The sequence below is a fragment of the Mastacembelus armatus genome, chromosome 11 (assembly GCF_900324485.2).
Source record: "Mastacembelus armatus chromosome 11, fMasArm1.2, whole genome shotgun sequence".
Classification (NCBI taxonomy): domain Eukaryota; kingdom Metazoa; phylum Chordata; class Actinopteri; order Synbranchiformes; family Mastacembelidae; genus Mastacembelus; species Mastacembelus armatus.
In genome coordinates, this window is record NC_046643.1 from 22171789 (window position 1) to 22186931 (window position 15143).

The window sequence follows — 15143 nt, forward strand, 5'->3', positions numbered from 1 at the left end:
TGCAAACACACAGAGTCAGTCAGCTGCAGCTGCCCTCACCATGGCAGCCTGCTTCCTCCTCACTGCTGCATATTCACATGTACAGGATCAAACAGTCTGGCAGTGAACTCGTCCACTTCTTTGTAGATTGATGTGGAAACAGCTGTGACATGTTTGTGTGTTTGTAAAGTGGAGATTTCACCAAGTGAAGCTGAGACATGAGTTTACCAAAGTGAAATGATGCTTTGACTCTGAAGCCAGTGTGGATCATTTGTCCCAAAATGCTGAGAGAAATGGAAATTTGAACATCCACAGCTCAGTGACAACTGGGAAAGTCCATGTGCTGAGGATGATCATGTGATGGGACTGAAAGCTGCACACAGAACTTTTAGTCTCACTGAGCTTGTTTGATTTCTGAGTTAATAGTCAGAGAGAGTGTGTCATCCCATTTGCTTTGGCAGGTTCAGTCTCTGCAGTAAGGCAAGTCAAGTTTATTTATATAGTACAGTTCATACACAGAGTGATTCAAAGTGCTTTACAGAAATAAAAGACAAGTTAAAAGGACATAGGCAAAAGAAGAAACGGGAAATATTAGAAAATGAACTTTAAATTAAAATTACAGGAGACTGAGTTAAGATAAAACACTTTAGATAAAACACTTTCAGTCGTCATATGCTGAGCTAAAAAGAAAAGTTTTTAGCCTGGACTTAAACATTGTCAGAGATGAGGCCTGTCTAACATCATCAGGAAGACTATTCCAGATTTTAGGTGCATAAAACTGAAACGCTGCTTCTCCTTGTTTAGTTCTGACTCTGGGCACAAGCACAAGGCCTGTCCCTGATGTTCTCAGAGTCTGAGATGGTTCATCAACATGTCAGAGATGTACTGTGGTGCTGAGCCATGAAGAGACTTATACTCAAGCAGCACTTTTTTAAAGTCCATTCTCTGAGTAACAGGAAGCCAATGCAGAGATCTGAGATCAGGAGTAATGTGGTTGTACTTCCTGGTTCTAGTCAGGACCAGAGCAGCAGCGTTCTGAATGCAGTGACACAGTGAAGCGACTGGTCCATATTCATCTGCTGTGAGTGAAATGTAAATCTGAGTGTCATCTGCATAGTTATGGTAGGACACATTATTGCTGCGTATTAACTGGCCTGAAGGAAACATGTAAAGCTTGAACAAAAGGGGTCCCAAGATAGACCCCTGGGGGACCCCACATGTAAACGCCATTTGGTCTGAGGGAGTTACCAATTTCAATGAAGTACTTCCTGACGTCAAGATAGGACTTAAACCATTTAAGGGCAGTACCAGTGCCAGTAACAGGATCACATGGTCCACTGTGTCAAAAGCAGCACTCAGATCCAACAGTACTAAGACAGACTCTGTCAGTGTCGGTGTTCAGACAAATGTCATTTGTCACCAGATTCACTGTATATATATGTTGATGTAGTGATATGAGCTGAATGTGCAGAGGCTGTTTGGGTATTTGATCATGAAGGTTTCTGCTGCCTATGACTTTATATTGGACTGGGAACAGGACTTGAAACAGCTGGGATCCAGTATGAGGCTGAGGGCAAAGGTCATGAGCAGGCATTTTCTCACTGACTGTCCCAGTTTGGCTCATCTTGATTCTTTGGCCAATCCCTTAAAACCATGGGATTATACTGGGATATGAAAGGATGGTGAGACGCTGTCATGGAGAAAGGAGTTTAAATTCCATCAGCATCATTTTGGATCATTGGACCTGTTTTTGTTAAATGTTGATTTGAACTGTGTGTGTGTGTGTGTGTGTGTGTGTGTGTGTGTGTGTGTGTGTGACCTCAATGAACTGTATCTGTCTCTGCAGTAGTTTCCAGCTGCAGCAGTCAGTTCAGTTTCTGTTCAGTCTGACTGAGGGAGGTTTTTGTACGACCATTTTTCACTGTGTGAACACACCCTGACTGTTGATGTTGTGTAAACTCTGACAGTAATAAACTGCTGCATCTTCAGCCTGGACTCCACTGATGGTCAGAGTGAAGTCGATTCCATTTCCTGCTCCACTTCCACTGAATCTGGATGAGATTCCTGACTGTCTGTCTGATGTTCTGTAGATCAGAAGTTTAGGAGCTTCTCCAGGTTTCTGTTGGTACCAGGAGAGGTAGTACTGTGATCCAGAGTACTGTGCTACTTTTGGACTGGCCTTACAATCAATAGTGACAGTTTGACCAGGCTGCAGGGATTTGGCTGCTGGCTGAGTCAAAACCACATTTTGTCCAACAGACTCTGAGGAGAGAGAAGAAACACTGGACATGAGAAGCTGAGGTGAAACTCAGCGACACTGCAAATGATTTTCACATGACAGAAAAGAGATTTTCCTCACCCTGAGTGAAGCAGAGGAGAGTCCAGATGAGGACGGAGATCAGAGTCATGTTTTTGATGAGGAGGATTTCTGTGGCTTCTGTTGTCATGAAGGACAGCTGTCAGTCATCCAGTGTTCAACTCTCAGGACTATAAACTGTCCCAGAGCACTGGAGCATGGTGCTGCTGATGCAAAGTGGCTCTCTATGGAAATGTTCTGACTGAGTCCAACAGGGACTTGGATCACTCTGATCAGGCTGATTATTCATGGATCAATCACTTTATCACAGTATTTATTAGAAATGTGTCATATTGATGTTTATGTGGATTTGTTTTATGAATTTTTTTCAGAAATGTTTGTTTCAAATGTTTTGAATGATTTAACGTCTAAAATGTTTAGTTTGAATTTGAGACGTTAATAATCTACTAAATATTCAACAGATGAATTAATTTGGGTGTTTTCTGGAGCTCAGTTTTAGTTCATGTTTATAACAGCAGCTGTGTTTTACAGACTGTTTTTGTTGACTGTTTGTTTCAGACTCAGAGAGCCGTGTCTCTGCACTGAGAGGTTTTTGTACGACGCCTCAGTCACTTTGTGTCACTGTGGTACACGTTCGGTGGAGGAACCAGACTGGATGTTGGAAGTAAGTTCAACTTTTTGATGCATTTCATTAATTCATTAACTATAATTTGTTTTTAGTGCAAGTTCTTCTCTAGAATCTGAAATATGTGATTTGGCGTCTTCATCAATAATTTTTGGTCCAAACTTTTGACACTGAACAAAAAAGATAAAACAGCAAAGACACATTTATATTTGAAATGAAAAAGTTGAATTTACACAGAAATATTTTGCCAATAATCCATTTTTAGAGCAGAAAAACACGATGACTTGTAGTTGTTGTAGTTCAGTCGGACAGTCAGAGCCGTGTCTCTGCACTGAGAGGTTTTTGTACGACGCCTCAGTCACTTTGTGTCACTGTGGTGGACTTTTGGTGGAGGAACCAGACTGGAGTTTGGAAGTAAGTTTCTGATCAAATATTAAATATTGGAGCTTAAGTTAAGGTTTTCATTTCTGTGTCTGAACATTTGTAGCAGATAAATTTCCAGTTGGCTGATTGAAATCACTGGAAAATCTGAATTTTAAAATATTTTCATCTCCTTTTATTTTGAAAACCAAAGAGATTTACTGAACTTTCCTTTTTCTAGTTCAGATGTAAAATCTGAAAAACACCAATTGTCCTTTAAATGTTTTTCCAAGTTTGGTCTTTAATTGTCTGTTTTGAAGTGTTCTGACTTTGAGCTAAAACACTGATAACTGAGATGAAAATATCTGACTATTTCAAATGTCTTTAAATCTCAGTGGGAATGAATTTTGACATTTTTCTGAGGCTGTTTGTTTTTTATAAAATCAGATTTTTGGATTCTGATTATTTGTGTCTGATCACGTCTATAAAAGTTTCTGATAATCGTTTGCACTTTTTATAATTTGACAGTTAAAATATCACGTCTTTGAACCAAACCATCAAAACTGTAAATGGATTAAAACTGTAGTTTGTTCTTTCCATTAAAGAGTTGAAATGAAAAATCAGAGACATGCAGCTGTTGAGTAGTAGAATCAGTCTGTTTGCAGTGTGGCCTGATATATTTCAGGTCATATGAGGACGGTCTCTGTGCTGATGTGCATGAGAGGTTTGTTAAAGGGAAGTGAAACAATGTGTGAGTCAGTGACTGGTGGAGCAGAAAAACCATCTGACACAAAGTCCTTAAAGGAGAAAATCCACTCTGACACAGGAAAGGTGTCCAGGTGTGTGCTGTTTGATTGACAGCTGTGTGGTACCTGTGCTCTAAGCCGATCGGTGTCTCCTAGGTGATGCCCGTCCCACCCTGACGGTGCTGGGCCCCTCCAGCCAGGAGCTGCAGCAGGGGAAGGCCACGCTCATGTGCCTGGCCAACAAGGGCTTCCCCTCAGACTGGAGTCTGGCCTGGAAGGTGGACGGCAGAAGCAGCAGCGGGGAGGAGAGCAGGAGCCCCGGGGTGCTGGGGAAGGACGGCCGCTACAGCTGGAGCAGCACCCTGAGGCTCCCTGCAGACCAGTGGGGGAAGGTGGGCTCTGTGACCTGTGAAGCCACCCAGGGCTCCCAGAGTCCAGTCACAGAGACACTGAGGAGAGACCAGTGTTCCCAGTTCTGACCTGACTCACTGGGACTCTGATTCTGGTTTTACTCTGATTCTGGTTTCACTCTGAAAGTCTCTTTCTATTTTTTTCTTCCTTCCAGATATGTTTGCTAGTTTTCTCTAACGGTGATTGTGTCAAAGTTTCCAGACTAATAAAGATCAGATCATCAAATCAGTTCTGTTTCCCTGTGTGTTATTTATTGATTAGGTTATTTTAACATTAACACACAGTTCTACAATTATACTGACAGTGTTTACAGATAAAAATTGTGATTTGTAGTAAAGAAAGAAAACGACTGCTGTATGTGGCATGTGTGGATAGAATCATTACTTTGTCAAGTTATTTAAAGATATAAAAATCAGAATACAGAATGGATGTTTGTGTATTGATTCAACATCACAATAGTGTGAGATAAAGATTTTATGCTGTATTCAAAGTTATGGGATGTATTGTAGTATGTCCAGTGACAGATGGACTGATGTAGTTTCAGGTTTTTCTAAGTGTTTTATTTATTAGTAGAGTCCAAATGAATTCAAACATTTGCACTTTGACCTTTTATTTTCAACACATTCATTCTTTGTCCTCATCAACACTTTAACACTGTGTATTACCACATGAGAATAATGAAGTGATTTTGTTGTTTCATTTACTTTGTCTATTTAAAAAGTTTATTTCTTCACTAATTTCCCCAAGAAAAGAATCTGCAGAACCTCTGACAGAACGTAGAGATTGGAAATATAAAGTTAAATATCATCAGCATATAGAGACACAGATCAGTGAGAAACTCCTTTCAAAAAAAGACATTTTTACATGTGAGCAGAGTCTGAAAGAGCTGACAACAGACACTATGATGGTCTTCTCTAACCCAGGTCCAAACCCGCCTTGGTTAGTGTTGTTTCACACCCATGAGTCCCTGAACGCAGCACTACATCGACGTGGCATGGCTGAGTGTCGTGACTCGGCCAGCCAATCGCGTTCGTTGCAGCTGGAATCACAAGTTGTTTCCTGTTCTCCCTTCAATAGCGCGAGGGGAAAGCTACGGGAGAACTGCCACAGGTATGTATGCAAACAAACAGACAAACAAACACACAAATAAACAAACAAACAAACAAAGGCTTTTTTTCTCTTTGGTTCAGTGTTAAATTCACTGTAAACTTAAACCTACTATTCTATGCTCTCAGCAACCAACTACCGCCGCTGTAGGAGCCGTTCGGTGCCTGATTATCAACTGGAATTGGTGAGTCTGTTTGTGTCATTGGTGTTAGCATGTTGCTACTAGCATCAGTGTTAGCATCAGTGTTAGCAATTTGCTACTAGCATCAGTGTTAGCATGTTGCTACTAGCATCAGTGTTAGCATCAGTGTTAGCAATTTGCTACTAGCATCAGTGTTAGCATGTTGCTACTAGCATCAGTGTTAGCTACAGTGTTAGCATGTTGCTACTAGCATCAGTGGAATTATTCTGTTGTGTTTTGATGACTTTAATACCAACCCAGCACTTTGCTCTTCATTGTTATTGCTTGGTTTAAACATGTCATGGTATTGAGGGACTGTGATGCTGTGGAGAGCCATGTTACTGGTTCATACTGGATACGGGTCAGACACACTCCTGTGTGGGGTCAAACAAACCTGATGGCGAGCTACAAGCAGCCTGAAGTTCTCCAGTTTGACCCCGTCCTCCTGTGGGTCTGGTAGGAGGCTGTTTCAGCCCTGGTCCCCTCACTAACTCACTCACAGCCACACATTTCCACTGAAGCTGCTCCTCGGCCTTGGACAAGTCACATCCCATGGACAGTTTGCAGGCACTGAAGGGCACATGGTCTGCACTGTTCTGTGTGGTGCATGTGTGTAGTGTGTACGAGTTGTTACTGACCAGGTGCCGTTTGTGGTGCGGACTCATAGTCTGTCTGGGTACAAGGTCCTGTGCAATTGTGAATGTTGTTACTGTATAATTTCTGTAATTATGTTGGTCAACTTATTGCTTTGTTGTGAACTGGGACCTAAATAGTGAAGTGTATTTCCAACTGCTTCATCTACCCTGAAACCAGATCAAACCCAAATCTGCAGATTGTATATAGCCTGGGGTTTATATTGTTATATGTTGGTGTTGTTGTTTTGTCAGTCTCACCTTCAGTATAAGGTCCCATCACTAATCAATTTCCTCTTTGTGTCATCATTTACTTCACCACAGCTCCCTGAGCCGAACTAAGTCTTCTGGTATCCCTAGCCTGCCATAAGCAAGTGCTAACATTTGCTAATAAGTTAATCATTTAATCTGGTGGTTAGCCCACATATGTGCTACACTTCCTTTTCAAAATAAAAGCCCTGAGTCTCTAATCCAGATATCCAAACACAGAAACAACATCATGAGAAAAATTACAAACTTAAAACTTTTTCTTCACTGTTGGTTTGAAGGGAAACACGTCACTCTGTTGGACATCAAACCATAGAAATAAATATATGAACAATAAAAAATATGTAGACAGTCTGTAGTTCAGTCATGGCTGAAATGTTTTATCTATTTATGAGAGAATTTGCTGTTGATTGATTATCTTTAATATAATGTAGTTAAATAATAAATAAGTCACTTGCTGACTGTAGTGTCCTCCAGTACTTTGTTGTTTTGAGTTTCAGTGCAGCTGTGGAGTCAGATCAGTTCCTCTGCAGCTGAGGGAGGTTTTTGTACGACGTTGTTTCACTGTGTGAACGGTCTGCTGTAACCCTGCTGACAGTAATAAACTCCTGCATCTTCAGCCTGAACTCTACTGATGGTCAGAGTGTAGTCAGTCCCAGATCCACTTCCACTGAAACGATCAGAAACTCCAGACTGACGTGATGCAGCATTATAAATCAGGAGTTTAGGAGCTTCTCCAGGTTTCTGAAGGTACCAGTGGAGCCAGCTGCTAACACTTGAACTGGCTTTACATCTGATGTTGACAGTCTGTCCTGGAACAACAGACTGAGATCCAGGAGACTGAGTCAGGGTGATTTGTCCTGATGAACCTGGAAAACATGAAAAAGAGGAGAAGGCTTATTGAGACCAGTCCAGCTTGGAGAAAGACGATCATCATCCAAACAGAAGAGGATCATGTCTTTAACATGGACAATAGATGGAAGAAGCTCAGTGCTGCTCGTGTCAGCGTTTCTCCATCAGAGCAGAACATCATTGTGGTGAACCTGGCTGCATCCTGAAGCAAAGTTTTCAGAAGAGAGTCTCACCCTGAACCAGGAGCCCCAGGGTGGCCAGCAGTAGAGTCAGAGACATCTTCATCATCATGGTGCTGCCGGCGTGTGGGTGGCTCTGAAAGGCCTGGACGGCCACTGATCAACACTGGCCTCTTAACGTCTGGAGCACAGAGGCAGGACACATATGCAAACACACAGAGTCAGTCAGCTGCAGCTGCCCTCACCACGGCAGCCTGCTTCCTCCTCACTGCTGCATATTCACATGTACAGGATCAAACAGTCTGGCAGTGAACTCGTCCACTTCTTTGTAGATTGATGTGGAAACAGCTGTGACATGTTTGTGTGTTTGTAAAGTGGAGATTTCACCAAGTGAAGCTGAGACATGAGTTTGCCAAAGTGAATTGATGCTTTGACTCTGAAGCCAGTGTGGATCATTTGTCCCAAAATGCTCAGAGGAATGGAAATTTGAACATCCACAGCTCAGTGACAACTGGGAAAGTCCATGTGCTGAGGATGATCATGTGATGGGACTGAAAGCTGCACACAGAACTTTTAGTCTCACTGAGCTTGTTTGATTTTATTGCATAAAACTTCATAAAACTGAAACACTGCTTCTCCCTGTTTAGTCCTGACTCTGGGCACGAGCGGAAGGCCTGTCCCTGATGTTTTCAGAGTCCGAGATGGTTCATATCATCAACATCTCAGAGATGTGCTGTGGTGCTGAGCCATGAAGAGACCTATACACAAGCAGTGCTGTTTTAAAGTCTATTCTCTGAGTGACAGGAAGCCAGTGCAGAGATCTGAGATCAGGAGTAATGTGGTTGTACTTCCAGGTTCTGGTCTGAATGTACTGCAGCTGCCTTACAGCTGGTTTTGTGAGCCCCATGAGCAGTTACAGTAATCTAACCTGCTGGAGATAAATGCATGGATGACTCTCTCCAAGTCTGGTTTAGACACGATCCCCTTGATTCTGCCAATGTTTTTGAGATGATAAAATGGTGACGATGTAATTGATTTAATGTGGCTGTTAAAATTCAAGTCTGAGTCCATGATTACCCCTAGATTTCTGACCTGATTTTTAGATTTTAGAGAAAGAGACTCGAGGTGACTGCTGACAGTTTCTCTTTCATTCTGTGTCCCAAAGATGAATATTTCAGTCTTGTCACTGTTTATTTGGAGAAAGTTGTTTTGCATCCACACAGTGATCTGTTCAATGCAGTGACACAGTGAATCAACTGATCCATATTCACCTGCATTGAGTGAAATGTAAATCTGAGTGTCATCTGCATAGTTATGGTAGGACACATTATTGCTGCGTATTAACTGGCTTGAAGAAAACATGTAAAGATTGAACAAAAGGGGTCCCAAGATGGAACCCTGGGGGACTCCACATATGAACGCTATCTGGTCTGAGAGACAGTTACCGATTTCAATTAAGTATTTCCTGTCGTCAAGATAGGACTTAAACCATTTAAGGGCAGTACCAGAGATGCCAATCCACTCCTCTAACCTTTGTAACAGGATCACATGTTCCATTGTGTCAAAAGCAGCACTCAGATCCAACAGTACTAAGACAGAGACTCTGCCAGCGTCTGCGTTCAGACGAATGTCATTTGTCACCAGATTCACTGTATATATATGTTGATGTAGGGATATGAGCTGTATGTGCAGAGGCTGTTTGGGTCTTTGATCATGAAGGTTTCTGCTGCTGGTGACTTTATATTGGACTTGGAACAGTACTTGAAACAGCTGGGATCCAATATGAGGCTGGGGGCAAAGGTCATGTGCAGGCATTTTCTCACTGACTGTCCCAGTTTGGCTCATCTTGATTCTTTGGCCAATCCCTTAAAACCATGGGATTATACTGGGATATGAAAGGATGGTGAGACGCTGTCATGGAGAAAGGAGTTTAAATTCCATCAACATCATTTTGGATCATTGGACCTGTTTTTGTTAAATGTTGATATGAACTGTGTGTGTGTGTGTGTGTGTGTCCTCAGTGAACTGTATCAGTCTCTGCAGTAGTTTCCAGCTGCAGCAGTCAGTTCAGTTTCTGTTCAGTCTGACTGAGGGAGGTTTTTGTACGACCATTTTTCACTGTGTGAACACCCACTGACTGTTGATGTAGTGAGCACTCCGACAGTAATAAACTGCTGCATCTTCAGCCTGGACTCCACTGATGGTCAGAGTGAAGTCGATTCCATTTCCTGCTCCACTTCCACTGAATCTGGATGAGATTCCTGACTGTCTGTCTGATGTTCTGTAGATCAAAAGTTTAGGAGTTTCTCCAGGTTTCTGTTGGTACCAGGATCCATGGTACTGTGATCCAGAGTGGTGAGCTACTTTTGGACTGGCCTTACAGTTAATAGTGACAGTTTGACCAGGCTGCAGGGATTTGGCTGCTGGCTGAGTCAAAACCACAGTTTGTCCAACAGACTCTGAGGAGAGAGAAGAAACACTGGACATGAGAAGCTGAGGTGAAACTCAGCGACACTGCAAATGATTTTCACATGACAGAAAAGAGATTTTCCTCACCCTGAGTGAAGCAGAGGAGAGTCCAGATGAGGACGGAGATCAGAGTCATGTTTTTGATGAGGAGGATTTCTGTGGCTTCTGTTGTCATGAAGGACAGCTGTCAGTCATCCAGTGTTCAACTCTCAGGACTATAAACTGTCCCAGAGCACTGGAGCATGGTGCTGCTGATGCAAAGTGGCTCTCTATGGAAATGTTCTGACTGAGTCCAACAGGGACTTGGATCACTCTGATCAGGCTGATTATTCATGGATCAATCACTTTATCACATTATTGATTAGGAATGTGTTGATTTGTTATGTGAATGTTTTTCCTAAATATCTGTTTTGAATGAATGAATGATGGTGCATGTGCAACATTTAGTTTGAATTCAAGACATTAAAAATCTTCTAAATATTCAACAAATGAGTAAAGGTGTGGAGATAATCTTTACCTTGTCAAGTTTTTTAAAGGTATAAAACTCAAAATATAATGAAATGTTTTGTATTGATTCCCCGTCACCATACTGTCTTCTTGAGACAGATTTTGTAACTTTATGAAATTGATGGAATATGATATTTTTAGGATCCACAGTCACAGATGAACTGATGTAGTCTTGGCTTTTTAAGTGTTTTGAAATAAATGTGAAGCATTTGCACTTTAACTTCTTTTATTCAACACATTCATTCATTGCTCTCATCAACACTTGAATCATTTTGCCCAGATAAGAATAATTTTTTCATTGTGTTAAATTTATTTTACATGAAAGTATTTAAAAGTTTATGTCCATTATAGGTTTCTGTGAAAAAAATCATCAGAATGTTTCAGGAAACTTAGAAATTGGAAATATAAACTCAAATATCATCAGCATATAGAGACACACAAAGAGTGAAAAACTACTTTCAGATAAAAATATCTTTACATGTGAACAGGGGCTGTCTGAGAGAACAAAAGATCTGACAAAAGACAATATTTGCTTTCCAAAATAAACCATTCATTCTAATCCAGATGTCCAAAATCAGGATGTATCAACATCACAATTACGTCACGTAATAATCATCTTAAGATCTCTCTTTGTATTTCTGTGGAAACTTTACCTTCACACAGTTCAGTTACAGTGTCCTCCTGCGTGTTCACCATCCTGACTGTGTCCAACAACAACGAACACTCCAGGATCAGAAAACACCACCTCCAAGATACTAGTCCTCCCCCACCTGAGCTCTCACACCTCAGCACAGGGCCTCAGCTCCTGACACCAACCTGCCCTCAGTCCACACTTTACTTCTGTCTGGCTGCAAATGTGGGACTTTGAAATCTGTAACATGCCTAAAGAAATACCACACTGGATTCTTGGTGTAGATGTGTATAAATCTGTGGAGCCTGTGATCTCACTGACGTATGTATGGACAAACACAGCTGTGTCCATGTATACATATAGCAATAATTTGGGGACTTTGTCTTTTTGTTGAGGTGGGAGGTGACTGTTTGAAGTTCAGGAGTAAAACTGTTGGAGACAAAGTGATCATCATGTGTTTGTGTTTGTGTAGGTTTAGGGTTAAGACTTGGTTCTAGGGTTAGGGTCCATGGATTTCATTATGCCTATGAGAGTCCTAATAAGGATAGAAATATGAGTTGTTAGTACATGTCAGCATATTGTCCATAAAGCATCTTTGCTTTGAAACATAAATGACATGTGGAGAAGAGAACCTCTCCCAGGAATGAAATATGACATATATACTAATTTTACAACGTGAAGTAAACGATATAATGATATGTAGTAATATGAGTATTTCAGTGTAAAACAGTGAAACATGAAGCAAATATCTAAAGTTTTAGTGTTCACATGTTGTTGTACTGTGGATTAAAGTTATCAGAGAATTGAAACATCAGTAGTTTTAGTTTGATGTCCAGCTCAATGTTTCTCATCCAGTTTATATAAAAGTCTTAATGGGCTAAAAACTGTATCTGGTGTTAAAATGTAAAAAGTGAATTTTAGTTAATCACATTATTTTGAGTGAAAACTCAGATGTTTTACATTTTCAGTGCAGCTGTGGAGTCAGATCAGTTCCTCTGCAGCTGAGGGAGGTTTTTGTACGACGTTGTTTCACTGTGTGAACGGTCTGCTGTTACTCTGCTGACAGTAATAAACTCCTGCATCTTCAGCCTGAACTCTACTGATGGTCAGAGTGAAGTCAGTCCCAGATCCACTTCCACTGAAACGATCGGAAACTCCAGACTCACGGGTTGTAGCGTATCTAATCAGGAGTTTAGGAGCTTCACCAGGTTTCTGAAGGTACCAGTGGAGGTAGCTGCTAACACTTGAACTGGCTTTACATCTGATGTTGACAGTCAGTCCTGGAACAACAGACTGAGATCCAGGAGACTGAGTCAGGGTGATTTGTCCTGATGAACCTGGAAAACATGAACAAGAGGAGAAGGCTTATTGAGACCAGTCCAGCTTGGAGAAAGACGATCATCATCCAAACAGAAGAGGATCATTTCTTTAACATGGACAATAGATGGAAGAAGCTCAGTGCTGCTCGTGTCAGCGTTTCTCCATCAGAGCAGAACATCATTGTGGTGAACCTGGCTGCATCCTGAAGCAAAGTTTTCAGAAGAGAGTCTCACCCTGAACCAGGAGCCCCAGCAGTAGAGTCAGAGACATCATCATCATCATGGTGCTGCCGGCGTGTGAGTGGCTCTGAAAGGCCTGGACGGCCACTGATCAACACTGGCCTCTTAACGTCTGGAGCACAGAGGCAGGACACATATGCAAACACACAGAGTCAGTCAGCTGCAGCTGCCCTCACCATGGCAGCCTGCTTCCTCCTCACTGCTGCATATTCACATGTACAGGATCAAACAGTCTGGCAGTGAACTCGTCCACTTCTTTGTAGATTGATGTGAAAACAGCTGTGACATGTTTGTGTGTTTGTAAAGTGGAGATTTCACCAAGTGAAGCTGAGACATGAGTTTGCCAAAGTGAAATGATGCTTTGACTCTGAAGCCAGTGTGGATCATTTGTCCCAAAATGCTCAGAGGAATGGAAATTTGAACAACCACAGCTCAGTGACAACTGGGAAAGTCCATGTGCTGAGGATGATCATGTGATGGGACTGAAAGCTGCACACAGAACTTTTAGTCTCACTGAGCTTGTGTAACGCGTTGTTGTTGCGTCGTCGTTCCGTGGATTCTCGGCGTCGTTGCCGGGAGGAAGAACAGCACCTCAGCACTGGTCTCAACACTTGTTTATTAGACTCGAACGGGGGTAATCCACCACGATTACAATGTATGCCCTTTTCTCTCACAGTTCTCCCTCTTCCCTCTCACCTCACTCTAAATTCTGCACTCCCACTTCCCTTGAATTCTCTTCTCGCGATACAATATTCCTCTCACTTCTTAAAGGACCAGAACCTAATTTCACTCTAACATTCATCCTTACATAATACTCCCTTACCCAACAAGAAATGTCCTCATTTCTACACATAAGGCGGTATAAACAAATGAAAATATGCAGAACATATAAAACCACGTCACCAAAATCATAAGCATGGTACAATAAAAAAAGGACCAGTAAAGGAGTCAGTAAACGAAACTGAACACATTAATACACATAAAAGTAACATATAACCAATTAAAGAACAAAATCCTCCAATCGATGGGGTAGGCGACGTTTCCTGGGAGGTACACGTCGTGTAGACACTGGAGTAATAGGAGAGTCCGAAACACCAGGCGACAGCCCAGTGTCAGATGAGTCCAGTGGTGGAAGCAACAATCCAGAGTTCGAGCCCAGCCCGCACTCCACAGGACAGGATGGAAGCAGGGGTCCTGGTGATTGTAGTCGGGGCTGATTTTGTAACTGAGGTATTGGTGGCGGTCCCAACTGAACCTGAGGTGCGGGGAATACTGGTGGAACAGGTGGAGCAATGGGTGGCAGGAGTCCGGACAAGGTGTTCAGGGTGTTCAGGGCGGGTCAGTAATGTACGGTTTCATGCGATTGTAGTGAATGATTTTCGGTTTTACATGAGGTTGAGTTATGTCCCGAACTTCAAAATTAACCGGGGTAGAACTACCCCTGGGGCATAATGACCGCAAAACCACATATGGGCCAACCCAACGAGGGTAAAGTTTGTTGTGGCGGTGAGCGGGGTCATCCACTAAAACCAAATCACCGCTGCAGTAAGGTGTATATTTCAGATGGCGATCATAGTTCAGGCGTTGTTCATCCTGAGCCTTGTCTCTAAAAGCAATAGCAGAACAGTAGGCACAGGCCAGCCTCCTGCGCAAATCGTAGGCATACGCTGCAGGTGTGCTGGCTGTAGCCGAACAGGAAGCATGACTGTCCTGCAGCAGTGTGTCCAAGGGGACACGGGCTTCCCTGCCATGGGCCAAAAAGAAGGGTGTGTGTCCTGTGCTAGTGTGTTTCGTAGTATTATAAGCCAATGCCACTGGCGAGAGATATTCGTCCCACTCCGAACCTGACTCAAAAAGACGCTTGGACAGTTCATCTTTTAGCGTCCTGTTAAAGCGTTCAACAGCACCATCGCACTGGGCATGGGATGTACGGAGTTTCTTGATTGACAGCAAGTTACAAAGGTGTTTTATGAGGTCAGATTCAAACTGCCTGCCCTGATCCGAGTGGAGGGCCTCCGGAATGCCATGCTGTGGAATGTAGTGGCTAAATATGCACCCTGCCACTGAAACAGCAGTCTGATCTCGTAATGGGTAGAGATTAACAAACTTCGTGAACAGGTCCATCATGACCAGAACATAGCGATTCCCCTTGGTCGAAGTGGGTAACTCTGTTATGTCAGCTGCCACAATTTGAAATGGTCGGTCAGGAGAAATAGGAATGAGTGGGGCCTGTGGTCTGGGCACCGGGGAGCAACGTGATTGGCAAGCTGTACATTGAGCGCAATGTTTGGCAATGTCGGAAGACATACGAGGCCAGTAAA

The 15143-nt window shown here is 42.5% G+C and overlaps 4 gene segments (V, D, J or C); 1 reads left to right on the forward strand and 3 right to left on the reverse strand.

The window, feature by feature from the left end:
• Positions 1-1909: 1909 nt before the first annotated feature.
• On the reverse strand, positions 1910-2402 carry LOC113126652 (immunoglobulin kappa variable 3-11-like; the record flags this gene model as incomplete). The annotated part of the segment is given in 2 exon segments: positions 1910-2241; positions 2339-2402. Coding segments are annotated over 2 exon segments (381 nt in total), but the record flags the coding sequence as incomplete, so codon positions are not given.
• Positions 2403-2631: 229 nt separating this feature from the next.
• LOC113126348 (Ig kappa-b4 chain C region-like) lies at positions 2632-4666 on the forward strand. The segment is given in 3 exon segments: positions 2632-2639; positions 2905-2960; positions 4184-4666. Coding segments are annotated over 3 exon segments (387 nt in total).
• A 1185-nt stretch (positions 4667-5851) lies between these two features.
• On the reverse strand, positions 5852-7762 carry LOC113126660 (Ig kappa chain V region 3381-like). The segment is given in 2 exon segments: positions 5852-7494; positions 7711-7762. Coding segments are annotated over 2 exon segments (360 nt in total).
• Positions 7763-12285: 4523 nt separating this feature from the next.
• Positions 12286-12869, reverse strand: LOC113126674 (immunoglobulin kappa variable 6D-21-like). The segment is given in 2 exon segments: positions 12286-12600; positions 12817-12869. Coding segments are annotated over 2 exon segments (357 nt in total).
• Positions 12870-15143: the final 2274 nt, after the last annotated feature.